The 27860-nt window shown below is 39.0% G+C and overlaps 1 protein-coding gene and 1 long non-coding RNA gene across 7 annotated transcripts; one reads left to right on the top strand and one right to left on the bottom strand.

Annotated features, from left to right (window-relative positions):
• Positions 1-881: 881 nt before the first annotated feature.
• On the top strand, positions 882-1875 carry LOC148844534 (uncharacterized). The gene is made up of 2 exons (XR_016101674.1): positions 882-1020; positions 1240-1875. It is a non-coding gene; the product is annotated as an uncharacterized LOC148844534 (long non-coding RNA).
• On the bottom strand, positions 1693-25558 carry LOC148844535 (Tetratricopeptide repeat (TPR)-like superfamily protein). Of its 6 annotated transcripts, XM_088952747.1 has the most exons (4): positions 24749-25558; positions 22138-24528; positions 3932-4816; positions 3605-3850 (listed from the first exon to the last, which is right to left on the bottom strand). In XM_088952747.1, exon 2 carries the CDS (start codon positions 24407-24409, stop codon positions 22214-22216), a length of 2196 nt encoding a protein of 731 aa, XP_088808873.1. In that variant the 5' UTR covers positions 24410-24528; positions 24749-25558; the 3' UTR covers positions 3605-3850; positions 3932-4816; positions 22138-22213. The 6 variants fall into 6 exon arrangements, with proteins under 6 accessions (XP_088808868.1, XP_088808872.1, XP_088808869.1 ...); XM_088952742.1 differs by lacking the exons at positions 3605-3850; positions 3932-4816 and adding an exon at positions 1693-2310; XM_088952746.1 differs by lacking the exons at positions 3605-3850; positions 3932-4816 and adding an exon at positions 1693-2310 and having other exon boundaries at positions 22138-24514; positions 24749-25530.
• Between the last annotated feature and the right edge of the window lie 2302 nt (positions 25559-27860).

Here is a 27860-nt window from a genome sequence, read left to right on the forward strand (position 1 = left end):
ACCCTGCACGTTCAAAACCGATATACATCGGTTGATACACACCGATGCGTTGCAATATTTTGACTTTGAAATTGAATAGAACTCATGTGAGACAAAAATAATAAGACAGAAAGAACCAAATCAGAAAGAAATTTTGGAAAGTTTGTTATGTCCCCACGCCACACAGCATGGACACACGCATTGTACGGTAAACACTTTTTTATTGTCTATTGTATTTGGCCGGGAGGTATGGACAAATTGCCATAAATATACTGAAAATTAAGGATATTTGTGATTTCTCCATAGTGGACGGTGGACCAAAGAGAGAGAGAGAAGTAAGGTTTTAGGTGAAAACTTTTGAAATTTCAGAAAAGCTATGTTTTTTACTAACCATGATAAAAGCAAGGAACATTACTGAGAAATTAAAGGCCGGCCGCAGAGTTGGCTTAGCCAATCAAAAGCCGATAAAAAATTCTCAATTGTTCTGGTGTGACATTTTCATGGGTCAGACTCAAAGGAAGTTGTAGGCTTCTTGAATTGATGCTCTTGTTATGATTCTCTCTATATGCAACATGCAATTTACCCTAAACGTGGACCAAGATGCCAGAAAACCAACTCAAAGGATGTTATCAAAAGCAAGAGATTAGATCCGGGGTTACATGACCCAATTCTAGGGCTCCATTACTTCTGCGTCCTACCATTGGTTGGCTTAAAAATCAGCTTAAATTAACCGTGGAACCCATGCAATGATGGGTCTTGATCTCCTTCGTATCTGCCTGTTGTAAGTTTATCTGTTTATGAGCTTCCAGGTATGTTCGAATGTGCTATTCATAATCATATATTGGAAATATCTCTCATATTTGTATGTTGTCATTCATGAGATCCAAACTCACAACAGACGGTATTGTGTCCCCCTCTCCCTACTTCAACTTACAATTTAAAATTATCGTCTAAGGTCCTCAGACCTCTGTTTTTCCATGTTTTTCTTCTTCACGAGCCAAACTACAGAATATGGGGCATCTCATCCTAATATCACAAAAGGTATAAGAGGTCAAACATGGGATTTTGTGTTGATTCTGTGTTTAATTTTCGTCCTTACGTGATTTTAGTGTTTTACTGTTAGATCTAACATTTTTGTTGTTAATGTTTTATCACATAGAAAATGGCAGAAAGCATAGATTGATTTTAGTGCTTATGCTGTTGAGAGCGTATTAGGTTGGATACGTTCACTAATTCACGCCCATGTCTATGTTCACGCAGGCTCCATGTCTTGATGGAATGGTTAATAGCGGTACAATGCTGACCACCTTTACATTCTTCTCTGGCTACAATTAATGGAAGCGTGAAGAATGAAGAATGAAGAATCTCATCCCTGACCAAGATTTATCTTTTCCATATCTGTCGTGACAATTTATGGCAAGCATGGCCGACAGAAACATCCCCACGTTCACTTTTCTGTGGTGATATCGCCTTTTGGATGGAGATGTGTCTCAGATGCAGATGGAATAATTAGAACCTGTCAAATCCATCGTTAAAAGTTTCTAACTTTCTATGCAAAGACTCGACAAACAACCAATTAGTGTGACTTTCGGCATCTGGCCCAATCAGGTGGCTAATTGATGGCACCAGCACTAGAAAGTTGAACAAGGATCCAGCTCAAAAAGGGGTCAAGCACTTATTTTTCAAATAAACACAACCAAATTCAGCCATGAGTGAAAAGAACATCACAAACATCTAACTTCCAGCATTCAATGTAATCACATGATACATATAAATACAATACAAGCAATACGCCAAGATTGTATAGATATTTTCCAAACATAGATCAAATACAACATGCATGGCTGCATGGGCGACTTCACAGCCGTAGCATCTTATCTCCCTTTTTGCTGCTAATATTAACTTGCAACAATTCCATCCTTTCCAATTACATAAATAGAAATCCAAGCAACCTGAAACCCCCAAATCGCTGGGTATCTGAGGTCTTTTAGCTTCTTTTCATTCTCTACTTCTAAGCTATCAAAGCAGCTCTCAAAATATAAAAAATCAGTTCCTCTACATGGAACTCCCTTGTAGCTCGAAGATTAATTACATATCACCACCTCAATATAGAGTTATAAACAATGGATACAGTCGAGAAATTATTACGTCAAAAGGGTCAACGAACTGCTCAAGCTTAAAGTTGGTGTTAATGCTTCTGATACTAATCTTCCAATGCATTGTGCCAATTACCAAGCTCCTGTTGGAGATGAGCTGATATTCAAGATACTCTAGAGAAAATGCAAGCCATGCTTTTCCCTCTTCTCTCTTTTTCTTCTAAGAATTGAAACTCTGCGACAAAGACATATGGATAACCAACGTTTGATATTATAAAAAAACAAAGTTTGAATGAATGAAATCAACAGATGTGCCTGCTGCGACAAAGACATATGGATAACCAACGTTTGATATTATAAAAAAACAAAGTTTGAATGAATGAAATCAACAGATGTGCCTGCAATGACATGGTTGACATTCCTTTGGAAGTATTTATTAATTTGTGCGAGTCCAAAATCAACATCCCACATCAGAATCATACTCTACAATAGCGAAAGTTTGAACATTGACTATGGGTTGGAAAGATCTTCACCAAGAAAAGCAGATCGTAGTAGAGATGAAAAAGAAATCCAGACTTACAACAGCACTAGTCTTCCTTCGTTCCTTATTATTGAATTAAGACTATCAATGGGTTGGGTCTACTCAACGGACTTGAACAGACCAAACCAATCACAATAGTTCTGGTTCAATGATTTTGTCTGAATTAATAAGTAGGTCAATTCCTATTCTCACCTGTTTCAAACTGATTCAGACCCAAATCCGATTATTTTATTAGTTACATATAATATTTTCTTAGTTTTCTTATAATTTTTATCGTATTATATGTTTAAAATGGCAAACATGATAGATAATATCAGTTAAAAGTGTTCAATTTTTTAGCACATAAAAACAACTTAGTTTTTTTATCAATTTTATTAAGGTTATAATATCAAATTTTTAATTTTAAGTTACTATTTGAATTAAAACACAGCTTTCAATATAATCAGTTCGGTTATTGACATTAATTCTAATTTAAACTTAAAATTTAAGTTAACCAGGACGGTTCTGGGTCCATGATTTTGTCCTAATTATTAATCGGTTTGGAATTGTTTCTACCAAGACTCAACCTAAACCCTACCCATAGATAGCCCTATGCGGAATGACTAACTTCTAGTCGAACCAATTTTAGCCACAGGAGAGAATGTCTCCATATAGTCTACACCATATAACTGAGAATAGCCCTTAGTCACCAATCGTGCTTTTAATCGTTCCACACTGCCATCAGGAAGATGCTTCACTGTATAGACCCATTTACACCCAACAGTGTGCTTACCAGGAGGAAGGGTGGTGAGTTCCCACATGTGATTATGTTGTAGAGCAGAGAGTTCTTCTTCCATGGCTTGCCTCCACCCTGGGGAGGTAAGGGCTTCCTGTACAGTCTTGGGAATGGGAACCGATGAGAGTAATGATATAAACTTGCAATGAGAAGCAGAAAGGTGAGCAGTGGAAACATAGTCTGAAATGGGATGAGAAGTACAAGTACGTTTACCTTTCCGCAAAGCAATAGGAATATCAAGATTTGAGGGAGAAGGAGCAGTAGCAGGATCTGTCGACAGGTGCTGAAGTGGAGGAGGGGCCGAAGCACTTCTACAGGTATACACTCGAGTAATTGGTGGCCTCTCTGTAGTAACAAGCATATGATGTGCATCTGCAGTAGGAATGGGAGCTACGGGAAGAGGGTCCATAACCGGTACAGGAAGAGGAACCACAGAGGGAGAAGAAGAGACCCCGACATCTGAGAAAAATGGAACTGATTCAAAGAATGTGATATCAGAGCACACAAACTATTTATGAAATTTTGGGTTATAACACTTACACATTTTCTGAGTCATCGAGTAGCCAAGAAAAATACACTTCGTAGCTCGAGCATCTAACTTGTCTACTCCAGGCCCCAAGTGTTGAACAAAACAAACACAACCAAAGACTCTTGGGGTGAGAGGAAAGGGAGACAAAGTGGGAAACAACACGGAGAAAGGGGGATTGACTTCCAAGGATTGACATGGGCATCCGATTTATCAAAAAAACAGGATGTAAGAACATCACTCCAAAAATGCTTTGGGACATGCATATTGATCATCAAGGACCGAGCAGTTTCAAGAAAATGTCTATTTTTCCGTTCAGCTACACCATTTTGTTGCAGGGTGTAGGCACAAGAAGTTTGATGAATTATTCCATGATGATCTAGGTATTGCTGAAATGGTGAGGAGATGTATTCTTTGGCATTATCGGAGCAAAGTATTTTCAAATGAACACCAAATTGAGTGCGTATTTCAGCATGAAATTTCTGAAAAATAGAGAACAATTCACTACGGTCTTTCATAAGATAGATCTATGTCATCCTTGAAAAGTCATCAACAAAGATTACAAATTACTTAAACCCATTGTATCACACAACTTTAACTAGACCCCATACATCAGAATGAACTAAAGCAAAGGGACTAGAGACACGACTATCAATTCTTGGACTAAATGAGACTCGATGATGTTTTCCCAACTAACATGGCTCACAATCTAACGATAAAAGATGACTCAACGAAGGGACTAGTAGCTTCAAAGACTTGAGAGAGGGATGACTGAGTTTGCAGTGCCATTGGAGAGGAGTAAGAGACAACTGAAAAGCCACTGGGGGGCCACCACCATCAAGGTAATACAAACCACCTGCTTCATGCCCTCCACCAGTCTTCTTCCCTGTCTTGAGATCCTGAAACACACAAGAAGAATGATAGAATGTTACAGAACAATCAAGAGACTTGGTTAATCTGCTAACAAACATAAGATTAAACGGAAACTTAGGAACATATAAAACAGATGATAAAGACATGGAGGAGAAATCAACATCACCAACACCACAAATAGGAGATGTAGAACCATTAGCAAGTGTAACTGTCTGAGATGCGGAGGAGCGAGAAAGGGAAGAAAATACATCAAGAGTCCCAGAAATATGGTCCGAGGCTCCGGAATCAATGATCCAGGGTGAGGCTTTGGAAGCCAAGCAAGCCATACCTGAATGGGCAAGTGTAGTTGTGTTTTGCTGAGATGTTTGAAGGAACTGCTCATACACTGCCCGTGGTACACTCACCATTTCCTGCCCGGAAGCACAAGCGGGTGTGGAGGGGGTTGGGACAGTTTGCTGGCTTTCAGTAATGGTGCTACTACTCTTAGATGTAGCATGGTTAGCCCAAGTGTTGAGTGGACCACGCAAATCATAACAGAAATTAACTGCGTGCCCCTCTAAGCCACAATGTGCACATTTTCTCTGAGCATTACTCCTTCCTTTTCCACGGCCTCCCCCTGACTCTCGGCCTCCAGTACGGCCACTAGCCCGGTTAAACATGTATCCACCACGGTTGCTTGGAGGGCCACTGCTGCCACCACCACTTCTACTTCCACGACCACTCCCTTTAGTCACTACCAAACCAAATCTATCAGAGAAGGAAGAATGTTCCACCGGCTCAATGGATGTCCTCTTAAGACGGGCAAAACTTCTTCAAGTGAGGGGAGAGTTGATCCCCCCAATATCTGTGCTTTGACAGGCTCATACTCAACCTTCAAGCCCACAAGAAACCTAGTCACATCAAGTTGTTCACGTTGCTGTTGTTGGATCTGGACATTTGATGTTAGAGGGTGATACACATTTAGCTCATTGCGGATGTTCCTCAAACTTGCATAGTACTCCTCTAAGCTTTGACTTCCTTGCTTCAAATTGAAGTACTCTTGGTATAACTGATATACCTTAGTTGTGTTGTCTTGTCCAAAGTACAACTTTTTAGCATGATCCCAGATCTCTTTGGTTGTATCTAGGAACATGAATTTTACATTAATCTTTGGTTACATGCTGTTCCAAAGCCATGTCATTATCTGTGCATCATCTTGTTCCCAATCACTGAACCCGAGGGAATCAAAAGGAGGTTTCTCCTACCTCACATGTTTTACTTTCCTCTTGGCCTTCAAGAACACCTCCACAGATTTTGCCCACAGTACATAGTTCTCACCATTCAACTTGATGGATGTCATTTGAACACTTAGATAATCTGGAATAAGCATGATGTTGGTTTTGTTGTCATTCCCATTTACAAATGAAGCCATCTCAATTATTTCACCTTTGAATATACACCACAATCTCACACTCCACACTCTAAAGCTGAAATCATTCAATCAACACATCAAACACTTGGACTGTACACCGCATAACCATTTACCATCAACACACCACGGTTGAAATTACTCAGTCATTTCATCGAACACTTGTTCTTCATACTGCAGAACTGATTACACACAAGGTCTAGGGGTTTACTTTTAAGCATTTAGAATCATAGATATGTCAGCCAACACAACACAATCATCACCACACCACTGCAGTCGTGGACATCAGTAGTCTACTACTCTTCTTTCAGCACACATGCAAGCAAGAAAACAAAGGAGCATGACTGATATGTGTATCAGTTTCACCCAGCATCACAACAACTAACTTTTGAAGCACAAAAATTAGCATTCACAGTCCATTTCTGAACACACGACAACAGTGTCCATACCTGTATACGTCCAGCCCTCTTCGTACACTAAATAGAGGGTCTAGTATACCACAGCACCGGCCAGAGGCATTCTCACCTCTAGGCCCTCAAAACGGCAACTCCTTTTTAGCCCTTTATCGAGTCTTCAATCAGGTCAATTGTAGGATGATGAAACCTACTGTGAAGCTGGCGGCTAACCCAGGAAGAAGACAGCAGCAAGAAAACACGAGACCTTAATGCTCTGATACCATGTGAATAAACCCTAGTTGATTCTAGGTCAAAGTAGAGAAGAAGAAAGAAGAAAGAAAAGAGAAAGAAGGAGAGAAAAAGTGTTCGGCCAGACTAGAAGAGAGAATGTGAAAAATCCCTCTCCTAGCCGACCCACTTGAATTTTATTCATAAAACTTAGAGTTACAAGAAAGACAATTTTGCCCCTCATAGAAAATGGGACACATAACTTAAACTCAGATAGAATAGACCTTTCACTTTCAAGAAGATACACTAGAATGACCAAAATACCCCTGACTCGAGCATTCTAACATACTTAAACAATCTCCCCGTGCATGGTTTGGGAGATTTAGTGAAGTGGTGAAAAAATTTGGAATGAAACAGTGTTAGGTTGATCATTCTGTATTCAGCTATGAATCAAATGATAGGAAGATTCTCTTGGTGGTATATGTAGATGACATTGTTATCATAGGCAGTGACAGACCAGGAATTGACAGGTTGAAGACTTATTTGCATGATCACTTCCAGACAAAGGATCTTGGCAAATTAAGATACTTCCTACAGATAGAGGTTGCAAGGTCCAAGAATGGTATTAATCTGTGCTAGAGGAAATATGTTCTTGATTTGCTAGAGGAAACAGGGTTGTTGGGTGTCAGACCAGTTGAAACACCTATGGAACTGGATGCTAGATTGGGTAGTGATATAGGTGAGGAGTTTGAGGATCCGAAAAGGTATAGAAGGCTGGTGGGTAAGCTTAATTACCTAACCACCACTCGACCTGATATCTCATTTGCAGTCAATGTAGTGAGTTAATTTAGGCAGAATCCGAGAATCCCACATTAGGAGGCAGTCCTAAGGATTGTGAGGTATTTGAAGGGTGTTCCAGGTCATGGTTTGTTGTATAAGAGTGGAGGAAGTCTTGAGATAGAGGGATACACGGATGCTGATTGGGCTGGGTCCATATTTGACAGAAGGTCCACTATAGGGTATGCACTTTTCTTGGTGGGAACTTAGTGACATGGAAGAGTAAGAAGCAGACAATGGTAGCAAGAAGCAGTGCAAAGGTTGAATATAGGGCTATGGCTCACACAACATGCAAACTGGTGTGGTTGAAGCATCTACTAGAGGAGATGGGATACTCGATTGACACTCCTATGAAGCTATACTGTGATAACCAAGTTGCAGTTCATATCTCCTCTAATCCAGTGTTTCACGAAAGGACAAAGCACATAGAAGTAGATTGCCACTTTGTACGGAGAAGGTGCTTAGTGGAGTGGTAAGTACAGTGCATGTGAACACAGGAAATCAATGGGTAGATCTATTTACCAAAGGGTTGAATCGGGGAAGAGTGGACTACATATGTAACAAGCTGGGACTATATGACATATACTCACCAGCTTGAGGGGGAGTGTTAGAGTCATTTGTACAAGGGTAGTACAGTCCTTTTATGTTTAGTTATATATGTATTGCTCTGCTGATGTGGCCCTCACTTAAGTGAGGGCACAATAGTAATCATTGTACATCTTAGAAGAGTATAAATAAAAGAAGGGCCAACTAGAGGTTTTGAGATTTTTCTCTCTAGTTCGGCTATGACTTTTCTCCTTCTTTTTCTTCTCTTTCTCCTTCTCCTTCTCTCTCTCTCTCTCTCTCTTTTCCTTCTCTTTCTTCTGATCTGGACATATACGAACATCTAATCTGAGTTTTATCAAGTGGTAAACCAAGAAATGATAAAATAAAAACAAAAAAAACGCATCCCATGGATCAGGAATAAAAATGGCAAGATGCTAACTTGTTGTAATGGTGAGAACACTTGAAGACAAATTATTTAATGGAAGATGTGGCTCACAATGGAAGGGAATAGAATAGGAATTCTGCAGCCTAGTCTGATGGATGAACATACTATATTTGGTTGCCACTTGTCACCCTGAGATTGGTCAAACTTGTCACAATTGAAATAAACTTAATGTTTTACCAAATACCTGTGCAACTAACAAAATCCAGTGTCTGACTCCATCCTGAATTTGTCCCCACAAGCCTGCTCGTACCGACAGCACCACATTGAACCCCCCTCCCCAATGTTGGTAGTCACGGGAGTCGAATTCACGTCTCTGTTGGGACAAACCAGCTAATGTACCGAGTGACCCTCAATTGGCAACCTAGGAAAAGTTTGATAAACCTTACCTGACTTCTCACATTGGGGAACTGAGCTCGTCATGAACCCAATGCAAGTCAAAACCAAATAATTTTGTCCCTTCTTTGTTGTTTCTTTTCTTTTTTTTTTTCATTCTGTTATTTCTGTGACCTGTCAGGTAAAACAAATTGACGTTCTGCTGACCAACCAAAGAAAAATTAAAGGGCACTCCGTCACTAAATGGGAGTGGTGCCAGTAGGGGTGGCTACGAGCCAAGCCTTTCATGAGCTATTCGAGCTCAACTCGTGAAAAGCTCGGCTCGACTCAGTTTAAACCGAGCTTCAAGCCCGATATATAGGCTAGTTTGCTAATCGAGCCGATAAATATATACATAATATTTTTTTTATATACATACATACATGTAGAGATTGTGAAATCTAGCCACAGGGCTATTTTTGTACTTTTACTTTTCTGTGTTGCATAACTATTCTTTGTAATCTTTCTTTTGTACATTAAGGGCAGATTTGTCCTTTTACCTTTTAAAATAAATATATCTTTTAGGGTGTCGACTGACACGAAGTGTCACACCCACCAATCTACTATGTTCTCTCCTCTCTCTCTCTCTCTCTAACCTTCGATCTGACTTTGGCATGGTATCAGAGCATGTCAAGATCTGATCTGCAAGTAACTTCTTCATAACCCCTTTCTTCTATGCTACCTAGAGTACTCCCTAACAGTATTTGGGAGGCTCTCAAGTGCTCTTGAATCCCTTCTCTGAGGCTACATTCGATCAGAACTCTGCACACTCTTCCTGGACTGTTGCGCCATCAGATTTCTCTTTTTTGTTGGATCTCCCTCTAGAGGCATTGGATCAAGCTGAAACTTTGCATCTAGTGTCACCCAGAGCAGATCTACTTATTCTAATTGGTTTTGTTTGAATCGGATTTGATTTAGAAGGGTTTTGAGCCACTTCTGAGTTTGGCATACCTTTACAGTTTCCTTTTTTGGACATCTTCTCATTTTGAGCATGCAACAGTTCCTTTTCATTTAATACATAGTGATGTCTAGTCGTCTCCAATTGTCTCACGGCTGGGATATAAGTACTTTGTAACCTTTATTGATGACTGCACTCGTTTCACTTGGGCTTATTTTCTTTGAAAGAAATCTGAAGTGTACATTGTATTTAAACACGTTCATACCTATGTTACTATCCAATTTAATGCTCGAATCTGTGTGTTATGATCGGATTTAGGGGGAGAGTATATTGATGGGGATTTTCAAAATTATTTAAAACAACATGGAATTCAACCCCAAAAGTCCTATCCAGGCACCCCACAACAAAACGGGGTAGCAAAAAGAAAGAATGGGCATATCTTGAGTGTAGTCAAAACACTTCTACAGGATTCCCACGTACCCTCTTGGTTTTGGTTGGAGGCGGTCAGCAATGCTGTGTATCTCATAAATCGTCTTTCGTCGTCTGTTTTGAATAACTCCTCTCTATTTCAATCTCTCTTTCACAAACACCAGATCTATCCATGCTCAGGGTTTTTGGTTGTGCTTGTTTTGTCCACCTTCTACCTCATGAACGCACAAAGTTAACTACACAAGCAACTTTGTGTGCCTTTATGGGGTACAGTTCTGAACATAAAGGGTTCCTTTGCTATGATCCTTTGGTTCGTCGCCTTAGAATCTCTCGTAATGTAGTTTTTCTTGAAAATGGATCCTTTTTTGAACATATTGTGAAATTCCCAACTCATTCTATTTCCTTGTTGTACAATTTTGATTCTACAGGTACCTCAGATATTCCATTATCACCTCTGCAACAACTTCAGACCTACTTCAGAAAGCAACAACTTTCTTCAGCCTCCATTCCCCCCTCTACTCTGCCTCCAGTTGCTGATCCGATCACTCCAGTTGCCTCAATAAGTGTTCATGACCTTCCTTTTGAACCCACTGCTCCCACTTTACACCATTCCTCTAGAATTTCTCGTCCACCTATCCGTTATGGTTTTCACCAGACCATAGCTCCTTTTTTGTTGCTTTATCTACCACAAACATTCCCAGATTTTACCAGCAGGCTGTAGTAGAACCACATTGGAAAGATGCCATAGATTTTGAGATTCGAGTCCTTCTTGAAAATGACACATGGGACCTGGTCAAAGCTCCACCTGAGGCATCTCTCATAGGAAGTTGATGGGTTTGTTCTATGAAACTAAAATCTGATGGAAGCGCAGACAGATACAAAGCTAGGCTTGTTGCACAAGGCTACAAACAGGAATATGGAATAGACTAGAAGGAAACCTTTGCTCCTGTAGCTAAAATGACCATTGTATGACTTTTGATAGTTGTATCTACAACCAAACAGTGGGCAATCCATCAAATGGATGTCAAGAATGATTTTCTCCATGGGGAGTTGAAAGAAACAGTCTACATGAAGCCCCCTTTAGGATATTATACAGACCCATAGCTTGTTGTCTAAAGAAATCTTCTTATGGCCTGAAGCAAGCTCCTAGGGCCTGGTTTGAGAATTTCAGATCCATCATCATTGATGTTGGCTTTATCCAAAATTCTTCCGATTATTCCTTGTTCACCTTAAGGCAGAAGCAGAGAGTAACGATATTACTCCTTTATGTTGACGATATACTCATTATAGGGGATGACATAGAAGGAATTGCTAGACTACAACAATTACTCAGTGAGTCTTTTAAGAAGAAGGACTTGGGGCCTTTGACATGCTTCTTGGGACTTGAAGTGAACAGAAACTCTTGGGGATACTTCGTTAATCAGCAAAAGTATGCGGTTGATCTTGTGAAATTGGCAAATCTTAGTGATTCTAAGATTGTGGACACCCCACTAGAACTGAACCTGAAACTCAACAAAGATGATGGTTCCCCTCTTGAAGATCCTACCCTTTATCGTCAGCTAGTGGGCAATTTGATCTATCTCACAATGACTCAACCGGATATATCTTATGCAGTTCAGATAGTAAGCTAGTTTGTGTCTTCCCCAAGACAACCCCATTTATCTGCAGTTCATCGAATCATTAGATATGTGTGAGGCACCCTGTCACATGGGATATTCTTATCTTCCTCATCCCCTATTAATCTTATGGCCTATGCGGATGTTGATTGGGTTGGATGCCCTAACACCCGACGGTCCACCACTGGCTGGTGTGTTTTCTTAGGCAACTCTCTTATCTCATGGAAGTGCAAGAAACAAGCTACTGTGTCTAAATCTCCCACTGAAGCTAAATACAGGGCTATGTCTTCCGTGTGTAGTGAGATCATATGGCTCCGGGCTCTTCTATTTGAAATACTGAGCCATCATTGTTTGTCCCTCTCCATGCAAACAATATTAGTGCAATTAAAATTGCTTCCAACCCTGTCTTTCACGAGCGCACCAAACACATAGAAGTTGATTGCCACTTCATCCGCGATCTTCTTCTTGAGGGTACCATATCTCTTACTCATGTCTCCTTCGGGCTCCAACTAGCAGACCTATTGACTAAAGCAATGACTCAGGCTCGGCATCTATTTCTAATGGACAAACTGATGCTTATTCCTAGGAATCAATTTGAGGGGGAGTGTAGAGACTGTGAAATCTAGTCGCAGGGCTATTTTTGTACTTTTACTTTTTTGTGTTGTATAACTATTCTTTGTACTTTCTTTTGTACATTAAGGGCAGATTTGTCCTTTTACCTTTTAATATAAATATATCTTTTAGGGTGTCGACTGTCACAAAGTGTCACACCCACCAATTTGTTGTGTTATTTCCTCTCTCTAACCTTCGATCTGACTTTGACAATACATACATACATACATACATACATATAAATATATACATATAATAAATAATTTTATTATATATAATAATATTTTTATTTTTCATGTATAATAGTAAATAATTTTTATAATTCTTAATTTTTTGTCTACAAAATTTAAAAAAATATATATTTTTATACATATAATTTTGATTTAAAAAAAAAAGGCTTATAGTCGAGCTCGAGCCGAGCTGAGCTTGAACTTGCGAGCTATGAACCAGCCAAGTCTCTAGCTCGAATCGAGCTCGAGCTCAAGCCCGATACTATTACTATGAGCCGAGCTCGAATAGCCAAGTATTCAGCTCGGCTCGAATCCACCCCTAGCCCTAGGTGCCACAAGCAATTAGCCATCTGATTACAAATAAACAAAGTTGTTTACCTGTTTCTTTCCATCTCAATATAGGTCTCAGTCCTTCAGAGGTCAACTAGAAAATAGGCTGGATAGCAGCAAGAGATCAGAAGGATAGCAGACAAATCCCACTGATCAATTGTTCTTTCTCTGTCATATACCATTTTAAAAGGTTTTGAAGGGATTCACTAGTTCTAACTGGAATGCTAGAACCTATAATAAAGAGAGATGATTTGATAAATTGGTTTTAAAACGGCTGGCTGCTATATAAGTTTGATGAAGATTTAAGTGCCTGAAATTAAAAGCCTGGTAGACTACCAATTAACAAAAGATGCTTTCACTAAGGCCATGTTTGGTTTGAAGGAAAAGGTATGGAAAGGAAAGGAAAGGGAAACATGTATAAACCCTTATCTTTTCCTTCAAACAAACACAGCCTAAGATCCTTTTTCAAACAGTGGAAACCACTAAGGGGGTGTTCAACATGGTTGGGTTTTGTTTTTGAAAACAAAAACTGCCACATCAGCAACTAGAAAGAGAGATCACATCCACAACACATCCCAACCGTGTATTAGGAACATCTCCCAGTGACAAGTACGGGAAATGTTCCCAATGCACGCTGAGATGTGCATGTGAGGCACCTGTGGGGCACAGATGTAAACTCCTAGAAAGATGATAAAGTACACTTCCTTTCATGGATAAGCAAGGAGTATCTTTAATTCTGTTGGGTGGGCAGAGACATTGAGATACACTATAGCTGGGTGAAGAGGTCTGCTAACTCACTTGCAGATGGGCTGGCCAAGCAGGGGGTGAATAGGGAGGCTATTTTCTGGGCTAATTTTTGAACTTCTGTCTTTGTATTCTGTTGTAGGGGAGTTAAGTCTTTTTACTTCCCCCGTTGTATCTAAATCTTCTTAAATTTTCACATCATTAATAAAGTTTTACTGTTACTGATAAAAAAAAAGGAGTATCTTCTTTCTCGTTACAAAGTCAGCATTGCAAAAGGAAAATCCTTTGGACAAAAGTATTTTGTCAAGCGCAATAAAATAGGATTTGGTATTTAAAAGAACTAGTTGGGATTTCATGGATTGACCTTCACAACTATGCATCGAAAAAGGACTTAAATCTCAGGTGCCACGAGATGAGTCTTCTGAAATTGAAGTAATCAGAAACCATGACAAGGCATCTTTCTCTCAAAATGCTTAGAGCTACAAAGTACTATCTCAGGTACATTTACAGGAAAATTCACATTAGACCTAAGGTATGTACTGACACAGAAATAGTCTATTGAGCTCAGTCTAATGTTGAATAACTTCTCAACTTGCAAATATATTAACATAAAAATTACAAATATGTTCCGAAGCTGTATCCTTTACATGTATATCATACCAAACTCATTTCAAATCCACCTTCCTGTTGCCAACAATTAAATGATGAAAAAAAAAATACAAACCGTTCCCCCCCCCCAAAAAAAAAAAAAACAAGTAAAAGAAAAAGAAAAGAAAAAACAAAAGGTCTTTCAGAGCCTCAAATATAAACTATGTCTTCTCCTACTTTCTTAACAAGATGAATGGTAAGGCTGCATTTGACATTCCTTATTTTAAGGACTTATCTCTTTTTGCAGTTAAAATGCCCCTATGAACACTGAGTTTTTAACTACAAAAATGAGATAAGTCCTTAAAATAAGGAATGCCAAGTGCAGCCCAAATCTTCTCATATTAGCAATCAGAAAAGAGGCCATTCTCCATTTTTTTAGAACAAATCGAGAACCTAATGACTCCAAGCAAAGCATTAGGATATAATTCTAAGGTGCCTTTATCAATATGGAATTGCAGAGCAGTGCTACCGTAAATGCAAGGGAAGCTCACCATGGCAACAGATCTGGATAGTGAAAATAGATGCAGTAACTGCTAGTGCTTGTGAATTTTAAAGCAGCATCAACAAGCAGGGTGTATGTCAACAGACTGGTTACTTCACAACAGTGCCTTTAGTATGGTGAATCATCAAAAATGAGAAACCCTATTCTCTGGCTTCAAGTTGGCACAGCTGTAGTATGGGTATGAATGAGATCTTTGTGGAGAGATGCTTGGGAAGGTTGGAAGATACAAATAAAGAAATGCAGATAAAAACTCAAACGAAGTTATACAGTACCATTGAAAGGTCGGTTGGTTATCAACAACTAGTAGATGTCACATGTGAAGACTAAACCCAATGATCCCAACCATCCTATAAAGATTTCCTATCTCCTCTTAACTCATGGATTTTTTTCCACCGATTTCACAGCTGCAGTACAGGTATGAATGAGATCTTTGTGGAGGAATCGCTTCGGAAGATTGGAAGATACAAATGAAGAAATGCAGATAAAAACTCAAACCAAGTTATACAGTACCATTGAAAGGTGATTGGTTATTAGCAACTAGTAGATGTTACATGTGAAGACTAAATCCAATGATCCCAACCATCCTATAAGGATTTCCTATCTCCTCTTAACTCCTCATGGATTTTTTTCCACTGACTTCACACACTTTGCAGTGACAAGAGAGACCAAAGACAGGGAATCCATTTGTCTCAAACATTCAAGATGATCCATTTCCATGGAAGCTTCCATCCATTAAGTTAATTTATACCCACTGACAGCAAAAAAAAGGAGTAAAACAATCAGCTTGTGGGCATGCATCAAGTTAGACAGGGTTACCATGGAAGCTTCCATTTTTAGGTAAGTAAGTACATTCATTTAAGTAAACCAAGAGAATCCAATACATTGAAGCAGAAAACCCAAAACCAAGAGAGTCCAATATTCAGAGTGGCAAATCAGATAGCCTCTGTAGACATGACAAGATTGCATAAATGCCCAATTCAACCAAATGAGCTGCATAGCCTTTGCTCCATTTTGGTTTTATGTTTTTTGAAAGAAAACAAAAGAAGAAGTTAATTTGTTTTGGTTAATTAGTATCTCTTCCATTCAATTGAGCTAAATTAGTTTGGGGTATTTATTACTAAATTAACTTTTAATTAAAAAAGCTTTTGATGAAACAAGTTCCTGAATCCGTTGTGATGATTGACGATGGACAGTATTAAAGAAAAATGCTTGATGATGGACAGTATTAAGGTATCTCTTCCAATTGACACTACAGCACTGAGAGAATGTGATGATTGGATAAATCAAGTTCCAGGACAAAGACTGAAGTCTCTCCCTCTTCTCTCATTTCTCTTGGGCAGAAGCCACCTGCTTCTTTTCCTCCTCTTTTTCTTATAATTTTATACCTTCAACCCAAAACCAATACATTAGGAGAAATGACTATTTTATACACTAAGCACAATTAGAGGCGGGTAAGAGATATTAAATAAAAAAGAAACTACCTTAGTATATAGTGCTAAGATATGTGAAAATAACCAATATCTGGTCTATAACATGTCAAATAATGGGGTATCGATGTAATTTTTTTTAATCTACTTTAATACAATTCCTTACTTTACAGTTAAAAAAATGTCAAATAATGGAAGCCAGATTAACCTTATTTCTGAAACTACATCTGTTAACTAAAACCAAAACTGTTCTTCCTTGATAAAAAGAAGAGACCTTGTATGGTAATTCATTTAGAAAAGACCAAATGGTGCACAACTTATCTATTTTTCAATCCGAGTTACATGACCCCCTAACCCTAACATCTATTTTGTCTCTGCATAAAGAATGCTTATAAAGTATGTGAACTTATATACGAAACCCTATTTGAGAGAGAACTTCTACTATCTCTCCCCTTCATTTTTATTTACAATTGTGCCCAAAAACATTTGACCTCTCCCCACCCCTTGCATTGCTAGCTCATCTGCCATGCCATTGGCAGTCCTCTGCACCCATCTAGTTTTCACTTCTACATCTCAAGTCAACCACCTGAACTTTTTATCTCATTTCTATAGGATCATAATGCTGCCTCTCTGCTCTGCAGCAACCACCCTATCACCAATTTTGAATCACCTTCAATGACCAATTTCTTCATGTTCATATTCCTTGCCCATAGCACGCCTTCCATTACAGCCATAACCTGAGCCTGTAGTGAGTCTCCTGCCCCAATTGGGCCTAAAAACAATGCAACAACAAGCCCATTCTCATTTCCAAATGCCAGAAGCTCTTATTCCACCATTCTACACTTACAACTATTTCCTGCTATTACAGTCTATCATCTAAGACCCCATTGTGAGTCTCAATCATGGTGAGAGAATAATAAAGAGGTTTGCATACTTCATTAAAAACATTATTCTTGAAGATTATATGGGAAGCTATATTTACAAACTTTATAAATCTTTGAGGCTGTTTGAGGTGCAGCTATGTTTTCCAAAGGATTAAAAGGCTTTATTGTGGAGATGGCATCTAACTGGTTTGTCTAGAAAAGGGAAGGTTATATGGGAAGTGATAGCGGCAGCAGTGATTTGGTCAATCTGAACAGAGTGAAATAAGAGATATTTTGAAAAAAAATACAATACTGAATATTTTGGGGAAGAATATACTCATGGGTGGCAGTACATACACTTTTCAAGAATATATCATACATCTCTTTTTTCTGTGGTAGTAATCTTTTTTGTATCTAGGTGATTAAAATTGGGGTGTACATAGAGAATGCTATTCCCCGCCCAGTGCCTTACTGTGCAGGGCTTTGTATAAGTTTTTTGTTATCAGTTTAATGCAATATTAAAAAAAAAAGTGAAACATTCTTCTTGAAACTAAAAAACGTCATTTTAGTTACTAACCACAGACTTTTTTATCAGTTATAGTAAATTTAATTTATTGAAGTACGTATTGGGAAGTTGTATAATCAAGAGCCAAGTACCCCATAAAGGTAGCTGGTGTAGGCTAGCTGCCTTAAGCGTAATTTTGCATAAGATAAACACCACTCTGGGGGATTTAGACCCCAATACATTTGGCTTCTGTTTACCCCTCATTTTGCTAAGCCATCAGCAAAGAAAAAAAAAATAGCTGATCTTGGAGTACAACAGCTAGCCATATGATTTCCTTCAATGTGTCTATACTATTGTTACCCTGCTTCATTACTTAGTCATCTTATAATCACATGAGAGTTCCCTTTCAACCAAAATTTCCTTGTGCATTGGCTTTTCCAGCCATAATCCATGTAGAACAGCCAATTTTTCAGAGTGAGTAGAATCATCATAACTAACAGTTCCTTAACTTGCTGGATCGGAAAAGGATTTCAAGGGGCCTTGGTATACGGAAGGTTCTGTCAATATATTCTCTTCTATGGTTTTGGTGATTTAAAGAATTGGGGGGGGGGGGGGGACAGGTCATTGCAGCAAAGTACAGCATTAGTAACAATGGTTGGGATGCCAATATCTCAAACTAAAGTTAAAGCTATTCAGTTTGGAGAGGAATATATAAGGCTTTCCCACACTTCATCAAAGGAGTTAAATATGTTAGAGCATAGTTGCTTTGGGTGTATTAGATTCATATGCCCAAAAAGGGCAAAAATTATATTTACTCCAAATAGTGTGAAAGGATGGTTATGTCCCTCACATACAAGAGAAAGACAAATAATGTACAATATAAGGTACAAACTATATACAATATATACATGGTCCCACTAGGGGAATCACCCCATATCTTTACACCCCCCTCAAACTGATGCCAAGAAATAACCATCAGTTTGTCACTGAGAAATTGATGGCAAGCACGTGTCAGAGCTTTGGTAAAGAGATCTGCCAGTTGGAGACTAGAAGACACGCGACAAAGGATGACATGGCTTGCAAGATATTGATCCCTAGAGTGAAAACCAACCTCAATATGTTTTGTTCTTTCATGGAATTCCGGATTTGAGGCAATCTTGATGGCACAAGCATTGTCTGCATAGAAAAGGATAAGATAGGAATAAGAAAGACCAATGTCATCCAGGAGAGCACAAAGCCAGACCAATTCGCTAGAAGTAGAGGACATTACGCGATACTCTGCTCTCTTGGAGGACCTAGAGACATTGTGTTATTTCATCTTCCATGATATCAAGGAGCCTCAAAGAACCATTCAACCTAAAAGCTTAAGCTGTTAGGTGAGGTCCTTGAATAGGTTGATATTCTCTAACATGCCCCCTCACACGAAAGCCCATTGGGCTTGAAGTGTGAACAAGCACAAACCCACCCATATCATGTGCTGAAACTTAATTAATTATAATGGGGGTAATGAGGATCGAACACTAGACCACTTGGTCAAAGTGGCTCCAATACCATCTCAAAGAACCATTCAACCTAAAAGCTTAAGCTGTTAGGTGAGGTCCTTGAATAGGTTGATATTCTCTAACAGAAATATCACCCTGTAGTAGAGTGTCTAGTATTAGGGCACCCAGCCCAATCAACATCAGCATAGGCCTTAGGAGTAAATGGGGAGGATGAAGAAAAAGAAGAGACCATGAGATAGTCCCCTAAACGTATTAGATAATCCGATGAACTGTTGACATATGAGGCTTCCACAGGGCAGAGACAAACTGATTGACAATCTGAACTACATATGGTATGTCAGGTCAAGTCATTATGGACTACCAACCAAATACCGGTAAGAGATAGCATCAGCAAAAGGTTCACCATCTTCCTTAGAGAGCTAATGATTAAGTTCAAGAGGTGTATCAACTTGTTTTCCATCCGTTAGGGAGGCTGGTTTCACCAAATCAAGTGCATACTTCTATTGATTAACAAAGCACCCATGATCAGAATGAGACACTTCTAGACCCAAGAAGTAAGGCAAAGGGCCAAAATCTTTCATCTTGAAAGGATGACAGAGAGTTTTTTTTTTCAGGGAAGAAATACCATCAACATTATCTCCTAGAATCAGGATATCATCCACATAAACTAACAAGAGAGTGATGCCACATGAACTTCTAAGAGTGAACAAAGAATAATTAGCAGAACTCTGAGCAAACCTTGCATTAGCAATGGTGGACATAAATTTCCCAAACCAAGCCCTAGGCACTTGTTTGAGGCCATGAGAGTTCTTTGTTCACACTTGGCAGCATATATGGATGCCGCATGGAATTTGTGTGTAACTAATGACGTGTTTACCACATGACATCATATATAGATGCCATGTAGCATTTGAAGGTATTTAATGACACATATATGACACAATGTAGCATATGCTTATATGTTATACCACGTGGCATGCACACGTGTACAACATCTTGTTGTATCCAAATGCCATTATTTACTTTTACTTTGAAAAGCATGCTTTTGAAAAATTTTCATCCAAAGGGGTTTCAAAGTAAAAATTCGAAAGTAGAAATATTACAAGTACTTTATACTCCATACTATTGAAAGCATAAAGTAGGAAGTACCGCCAAACAATGACTGTTTTGGTGTACTTGGTAAAAGCTCAATTTTTCCTTCCTATCTAAATGTATGTTTGTGTGTGTGTGCGTGTGTGTGTGTGTGGAAGGAAAGATGGCACCAAAAACAGCATGTACACATAAGAAAGCATAAAGACAAATTTGCACCAAAAAGACACCATGAAAAGAGAGGCTTTTGCTTTGTAGCAATCTGCATGGTCCTCTTCCACTTGGATGCAATTGGCATGCACATGTGTACAACATCTTGTTGTATCCAAATGCCATTATTTACTTTTACTTTGAAAAGCATGTTTTTGAAAAATTTTCATCCAAATGGGTTTCAAAGTAAAAATACGAAAGTGGAAGTACTACTATTGAAAGTATGAAGTACCGCCAACTAATGATTGTTTTGGTGTACTTGGTAAAAGCTCATTTTTTCCTTCCTATCAAAATGTATGTGCGTTTGTACATAAGTGTGTGTGTGTGTGTGTATGTGTACAATACTAGTGCAGGCAGTAAACAACAAAGCAAAGGGTGGAAGGAAAGATGGTACCAAAAACAGCATGTACACATAAGAAAGCGTAGAGACAAATTGCACCAAAAATATACCATGAAAAAAGAGGCTTTTGCTTTATGGCAATCTGCAAGGTCTTCTTCCACTTGGATGCAATTGGACTTACAAATAATCTCTTATTGGGCAGAGTCTCTTGAAACTCATAACATCATAAATGAAAAGATAATTTTTTAATAAGGAATTTTATTAAAGAATCCCTTCCACAAAAGTGGAGGATAAGTACAATATAAAAATAGCATATAGCTGACCAAGGATGGCACAACAAAGTTTCACAATGTCCAACACCTAGACTTCTGTTATTAACTCCCATCTTGGCTAAACTATCAGTCAATGCATCTTCTTTTGATTTATATAAGTCTAACATTTATGAAGACTAGTCTTTTTTTCCCAACTAAAAAATTACTATCGCAACTTACAATTGACCAGCTAACTAAGGTTATTTGGTACCATGGTCTTTATCTCATGTGGTGTGTTTAAATCTACTGGGTCCCACTGTGGTGTGGTTGAAAACACATGGTTTGAACCAAAAAAAACTCTATAGTTGTTCTGTACTGTGGTGTGGATGTTTTGTCCGTAAAATCTTAAGTAGAATATCTAGTCATTTGTTACAATACAGAATACACATTATACACTATAGTAATCATTCAATCCATTGTGGCATGGATTGATCCATGAGATTTAACTGTGGACAAGAAATTGCAATATAGCCTAGTTCAATGATCCAATCCACACTATAGTGTGGTTCTAACTGGGCTATACCCTCAAACGAAAAGCTCGCTACTGTGACATGAATTGAAACCAAGCAATTCACAATGTTTCCACAGTACATAACACCCCTTTGGTTACATGTACATGTTCAATCTAAAAAACAAAAGGTCACATCCTTTTCACTTTTCTATTGAATCAAACAATTTAACCCCCCCCCCGAAAAAAATAAAAAAAAGATAAGAAAAAAAAGTATGTATTGGTATAGCTAAATACAAAATAATGAAGAATTTTCCACTACTGCAGTAATTAATCTTTTACATTTGAGAAAATGTCCTAATACGAACACAATCCAAGATAATTAAAAGAAAATGTAAAGCAAAGTATTTACCTAACAACTCAGAAAATCTGAAGCAACTGGCATCACCAAGCCTTTCTTAGCACAGTATTGCTGCAGCTCACTAATATCAATCAGACTGTATTTGAAGTTCTGTACGTGATTTACAAAGTCTCATTAATAACTCATGACACGAGATACTCGTCCCTTTTGAAGCTGCTTCTTGAAAGGTAGGTAAGAACTCCATGATCTCAGGATTGTTTGTGTCCAAACAAAGAGAGTTCAAAATAGTAGAGGTTATTTTCATATCAAGAACTACACCCTTAGATGCCATCTGGCGAAGCAAATTAATAACTTCATCCGTCTCGCCTTTCGCACTAAATCCTTTTATTAGTGAATCATATACGACGGCATCTAGCGAAAAGCCACGATCAACCATGCTCTCACACAATCTCTTGGCCTCATCCAATTTCCCTACTTTTGAAAACCTATTTATTAATGTGGAAAAAGTTATAGCATCAGGAGACAAGCCCCTTTCAAACATGTCCACAAGAAGATCTTTCGCAGCTTGAAGATCCCCTTCTCTGAGTGTTCCATCAATCATGGTGTTAAATGATGTCAAATCTGGCTCAAATTTTGCATCCTTCATTTCTTGAAACAACTTTCGTGCATGCTCCAAACTACCCTCCTTGCACAAAGATGCCATTAATGTGTTGTAATCAAACAAAGTAGGATTTTGCCCACGAGCTTTCATTTCATAGAGAAGTCCAACTGCAGTATCATTCATCCGCAGCTTGCAGAACCCATCTATCATAATACTGTAGCTGAAGGAGTTTGGAACAAATCCCAGCTGAAGCATCTCTTGCCAGAGCTCCATAGCCTTGTCAACATTTCTAGCCTTGAAACACCCACCAATAAGCATGTTATAAGTTACCAAATTACTACAGTTCTTCCTCTCAACCATCTTCTGCTGAATTTCTATAGCCTTATCAAGATGGCCCTCCTTGCAGAGTCCCTGGATTAGCATGTTAAAGGTCATGGCATCTGGCTCAACATCATATTCACCATTGACCATCTTGTCAAGTAGCATCATTGCCTCATCAACCTTCCCACTACTGCAAAGCCCTCCAATCAATGTATTGTATGTTACCACATCAGGAATCTTCCTTCTTCCCCTCATCATCTCCACAAGTTCAAAAGCATTAGGCACCAGGCCTTCTCTGCATAACCCATTAATTATAACATTATATGTTATGGTACTTGGTTCTTCACCTTTCTCCATCATCAAGGTCACAATGTCCATCGCTTCCTTTGCCTTTCCATCCTTGCATAGCTGATCAATCAAGCCTGTATATGTAACAACATCTGGCTGGATCCCACGTTCTGTCATGGCTCTTAACATTGCTGTGGCTTCTTTCCAATTACCCATCTTACAAAAACCATGGACCAAGGAAGTATAAGTAACGACATTGGGAACAATTCCTTTCTCCAACATCTCATCCAACAGTTCCTTGCCCCGATAGACACTTCCCCTACTGCAAAGCCCACTTATAAGTGTACTATATGCAACAACATCCACATCAAGGCCCTTCTCACGCATCTCATCCAACAAACCAATTGCTTCATCTACCCTATCTTCCTTACATACACCATCCATGAGTATAGTGTACGTAATCAAATTAGGGCTACAATTCATTGCCTCCATCTCACCCCACAACTCTAAAGCATTTTCCAATTTCTTTGCTTTGCAAAGCCCGTTTATGAGGGTGTTGTAAGTAATAACATCAGGGCAGACTCCATTTCTCTTCATTTCGCCAAAAAGTTCCAAAGCCTGGCCGACCTCATGTCTTTGACAGAGTTCTTTCAGTATGAGATTCAGTGGGAATGCATTAATGTTGTAACCACGCTTCAAGACCAATCCTACGGCTCCAAAAGCGAATTTTAGTTTCTGGGTATGCAGGAAACAGTCGATTAGAGCGCACAAGGATCGATAATTAGGCAAAATTCCTGACTGTGTCGTCCGTTTATACACCATTAGAGCCAACTCATGGTTTCTAAATTTCACGAGAGCATCGATGAAGAAATTACAGGTTCCATTATAAGGCGTGAGACCTGAATCAATGGCACGGTTGAGAGTAGCGTCCGCTTCCCCAAACTGGCAACGGGGTTTTTCACAGAGGGACCTGACACGGGTATCCAGCTCATTTCTGGCATCCTGGAAGTCCAGATCATCTGTTGAAGGTAGACTTGAAATACAGAAACGGAAGAGGTCACGGCCATGGCCGACACGACAGAGGTAGCGAGCGAGTTTTGGTTTTATAGTCATTTCTGAAAGCTAACTGCTTAGTTTGAGTTCCACCATAGTGAGAGATGCCGATCCAGACTCTAGAGTTTGATCAAAAGTGAAAAGGGTCGCTTTTGAATGGAAAACCTGAAAACATACAGCTGACTCACCCAATGTTAAAAGTAGCCAGTAGGGTAAACTGCTTAAACCTCCCCAAACGTTTATGACAAATACTTAAACCACCCTGATTAAATAATGGGAAAACTTTTGTATATTTTAGGCTATTGTCATTTGGTTCCGAAACTTTAAAACATGTCAATTCATTACCTAAACTTCCAAAAATGTACTAGTTTAAATGAGATACCTCTCTGCATGTGATACCTGCGGTTGGAAGGAGTACCCAACTGCACTCTGGCCAGAGATGGTATGACACCTAACAGATCTTACCCGATGGAAGCTTCATCGTAATCGGTGACTCGTGGAAGCTTCATCGTAATCGGTGACTCGGTGGAAGCTTCATCGTAATCGGTGACTCGGTGGTCGTCGCATGTTCAACTATTTATTTGTACCCGAGGAAGGTAAATCCAATCCTACCAACTACGATTTGCCCCTCCTCCGTTAGACGACCGACGAGGGCGAGAACAATCTCTACCCATTTGTATACCTCCCCGCAGACGACAATCTCTTCATCCTTGCTAACAAAGTAACAATCGCTCCATTCTCTTGAACCCTGCGATACCGGTAAGGTTGTTCCTTGTTCGCGAGTTTCCAGTGCTGTCTTGCATCGGGAATATCTGCTCTTCTCCCCATAGAGCTATACGGCGAGAACGTTGTTGTGATCCCTACCGAGGTCCTAGTGTGCGGAGGTGCAAGGTCGGAGGCATATAAAACGACAGATCGCCTTTGGTTGAGGAAGTTTGCCTCGGTTCCTTCCAGCGGTGATGTCGTTTTCTAGTACTTTTTCTGCCGGTGTCGTAGGTGCCGGAGCTGCTGCGTACCTGCTGCGGCTGAGTTAAAGAATAGAAGGTTGCCGGAGCTGTGAAGAAATCGAATCGAGGAAGTGAAGAGAAGAGGGATGGAGGGTAATAATGGATTTAAAAAACTTGTACGAATTTTGACGCAACGTTAACGAGCACTAAGGAAAGGGGTAGAATTAGACAGTTATCAAAAAAACTTAGGAACATAATAGTTAAAGAGGAAGGGTATAATTTGTCAATTAACTAAAAATATCAATAATTTGAGAAATTTTTTCTTATATATTTTATAAAGAAAATAATATTATATTTTTAAAAGTCAAAATATTAAGCCTCAATTTAAGAGATCGTCCAAATTATATCATCAAACTTAAGAAGTTATTCCTTCTTTTTTATCATGCTAATACAATTTAAGGTGTACCAAACCAAGTACGTAACAGAAAAATCCTATCAATTGGATCGAGATAAGGTGGAAAGATAAAGTCGTGCATTAAAGGAATTTATAAATAGAGAATAATCAGAGCACCGAGGATAAGATCCTCAAGAATGGACCTTGATGCTCAAGTTAGTAATAGGATGATGAAATGGTTGGGTCAAGCTCATCTGAATTAAGGAAAATAATAAAAGAAAAAGAGAAATGGAGAATTCAAAAATCCTTCATAGTGAGAGAGAGTTGCCTTTAAAAAGATGAGTGTTTGTGTTGTAGTTGAACAGGCTCTTTGTAGGGTTATGAGGATGAGGCCGCTCACCAAAATCTTCGAGAGGCTCTACCTTTATCGACGAGGGTGTTTTCTCATTGTCCATGTGGGACTCAATTTTCTTGTGAGATCCTAGGTGATGTAAATGTTTGCTTAGGTGTGTAGCGTAGTGACATGGACCAAAGATGTCAACTACAAAAGACCTTCCATGTAATAGGTCCCATATGTCTATCAGAAGTCCAATATGTAAATGTTTGCATCCACATGGTAGCTTCAGCCAACTAGAGCACTGTCCAAACAGGTTCCATATGTCTATCAGAGGTCTACCACCATGGCACCATACTATAAAATCAAATGGATAAAATACAAGGACCTTCCATGAAATAGGTCATTGATATTTCATTTGCATAAAAGAGTTATCCTCCATTTTTTATTTAATTTAAATCACTCTCATTAAGACTTATACTTAAGGTAATCATTTTTATTATTATTCATTGAATTCATACCCTATTTGACTTTAATCCATATATAGCAAAAGATTCATTAAAGACAAAATGGAATTATATTTTGACATGACCCCTCTCTAAGCACAAAATATAATTTATAATTGTCTCTTATATAAACAACATTCACCATATCAACCTAAACAAATGTCTATTCCATGCAGGCGTTTAATGAATTTATTTTGATCTTAATATATAGGGAAAATTCCCGTTAGGTACCCTGTACTTTAAAATGCGACAATCTAGTGCCCGAACTTTCAAAATGCAGCAATTTAGTACCTACCGTCAACCACCCGTTAAGTGTCATGGAAAAAGATAAAAATGCCCTTCAAATGTTATCAATTTTTCTTTATCAACCATAAGCAACAACTATGTAAGAAATGCCCTTCCTAGTTTTTCCTTTGAAGACTAATTAGTGCTTAGATGTGTTTAACTCGAAGACCGATGACTGAATGTTTCTCGTTGCCCTAAACTATTGTTCATCCTCTTCAAGCTCTCAAACAACAACGGTGCATAGCGCTCCCCATGGCCATTATTCTTCCCTCCTTTTTTTTCTCCTCTCTTGTCTATTCTCACATATCTTTCATTCCCTCTTCACTTTCATCGTTCTCTTCCTTTTTCTTTCTTTGCTATTCATCATCGTTTCCGACAAGAAACATAAGAGTTGCAGCAGTGAAACTCCTTTGTTACTCTCATTCGGCTAACCCCTTTTGGCACAAATCCAATCGATACCCAACCCCATTCTACTTCCCATCGATCCCCCTTAGTATTCCACTATTTTCAAGCTATCGCATCCCATCTTCCCCATCCTCTGTAGCTTCAGCATTCAAACAGGAAAGATCGACGCAACAGCCATACAAATCTCACCGGTTGAAGAAACTCAATTATGTATCTCACCTTGCTCGCCTGAGCTTGTAATCTCCCACGAGGTTATATCTGCTCAGAGGCGAATGACCCGAAGCAAAAAACTGGTTGAACCTCCTATGTTTTCATGTATACATCATCCATGGAGTAGATTTGGTTGCAGTAATTGTTGTTGGAGCTCCCAACAACACACTCACGTTAACACCATGAGGCGAAATCGTAGACGAAGACTCTACTTGGAATGTTGATCCAACTGAACTGCTACCAATATTTGATTGCATTGGCATAGTAGGACCAGTTAGCGGGCGAATGCTTGGTGGTCCATGTAACCCAGCCCGTGCTCCCGGCCCTGATCCAGCAATCCCTCGTTGCTTCATGTAATAAGATGCAAAGCCAGACAACGCTATGGCTTCTCTCCCATCCATGCATTTAATTAAAAAATACTTCCACTAAA

Source organism: Nelumbo lutea, chromosome 7 (genome assembly GCF_056320005.1).
Source record: "Nelumbo lutea isolate HS-2025 chromosome 7, American lotus-T2T, whole genome shotgun sequence".
Taxonomy (NCBI): Eukaryota; Viridiplantae; Streptophyta; class Magnoliopsida; order Proteales; family Nelumbonaceae; genus Nelumbo; species Nelumbo lutea.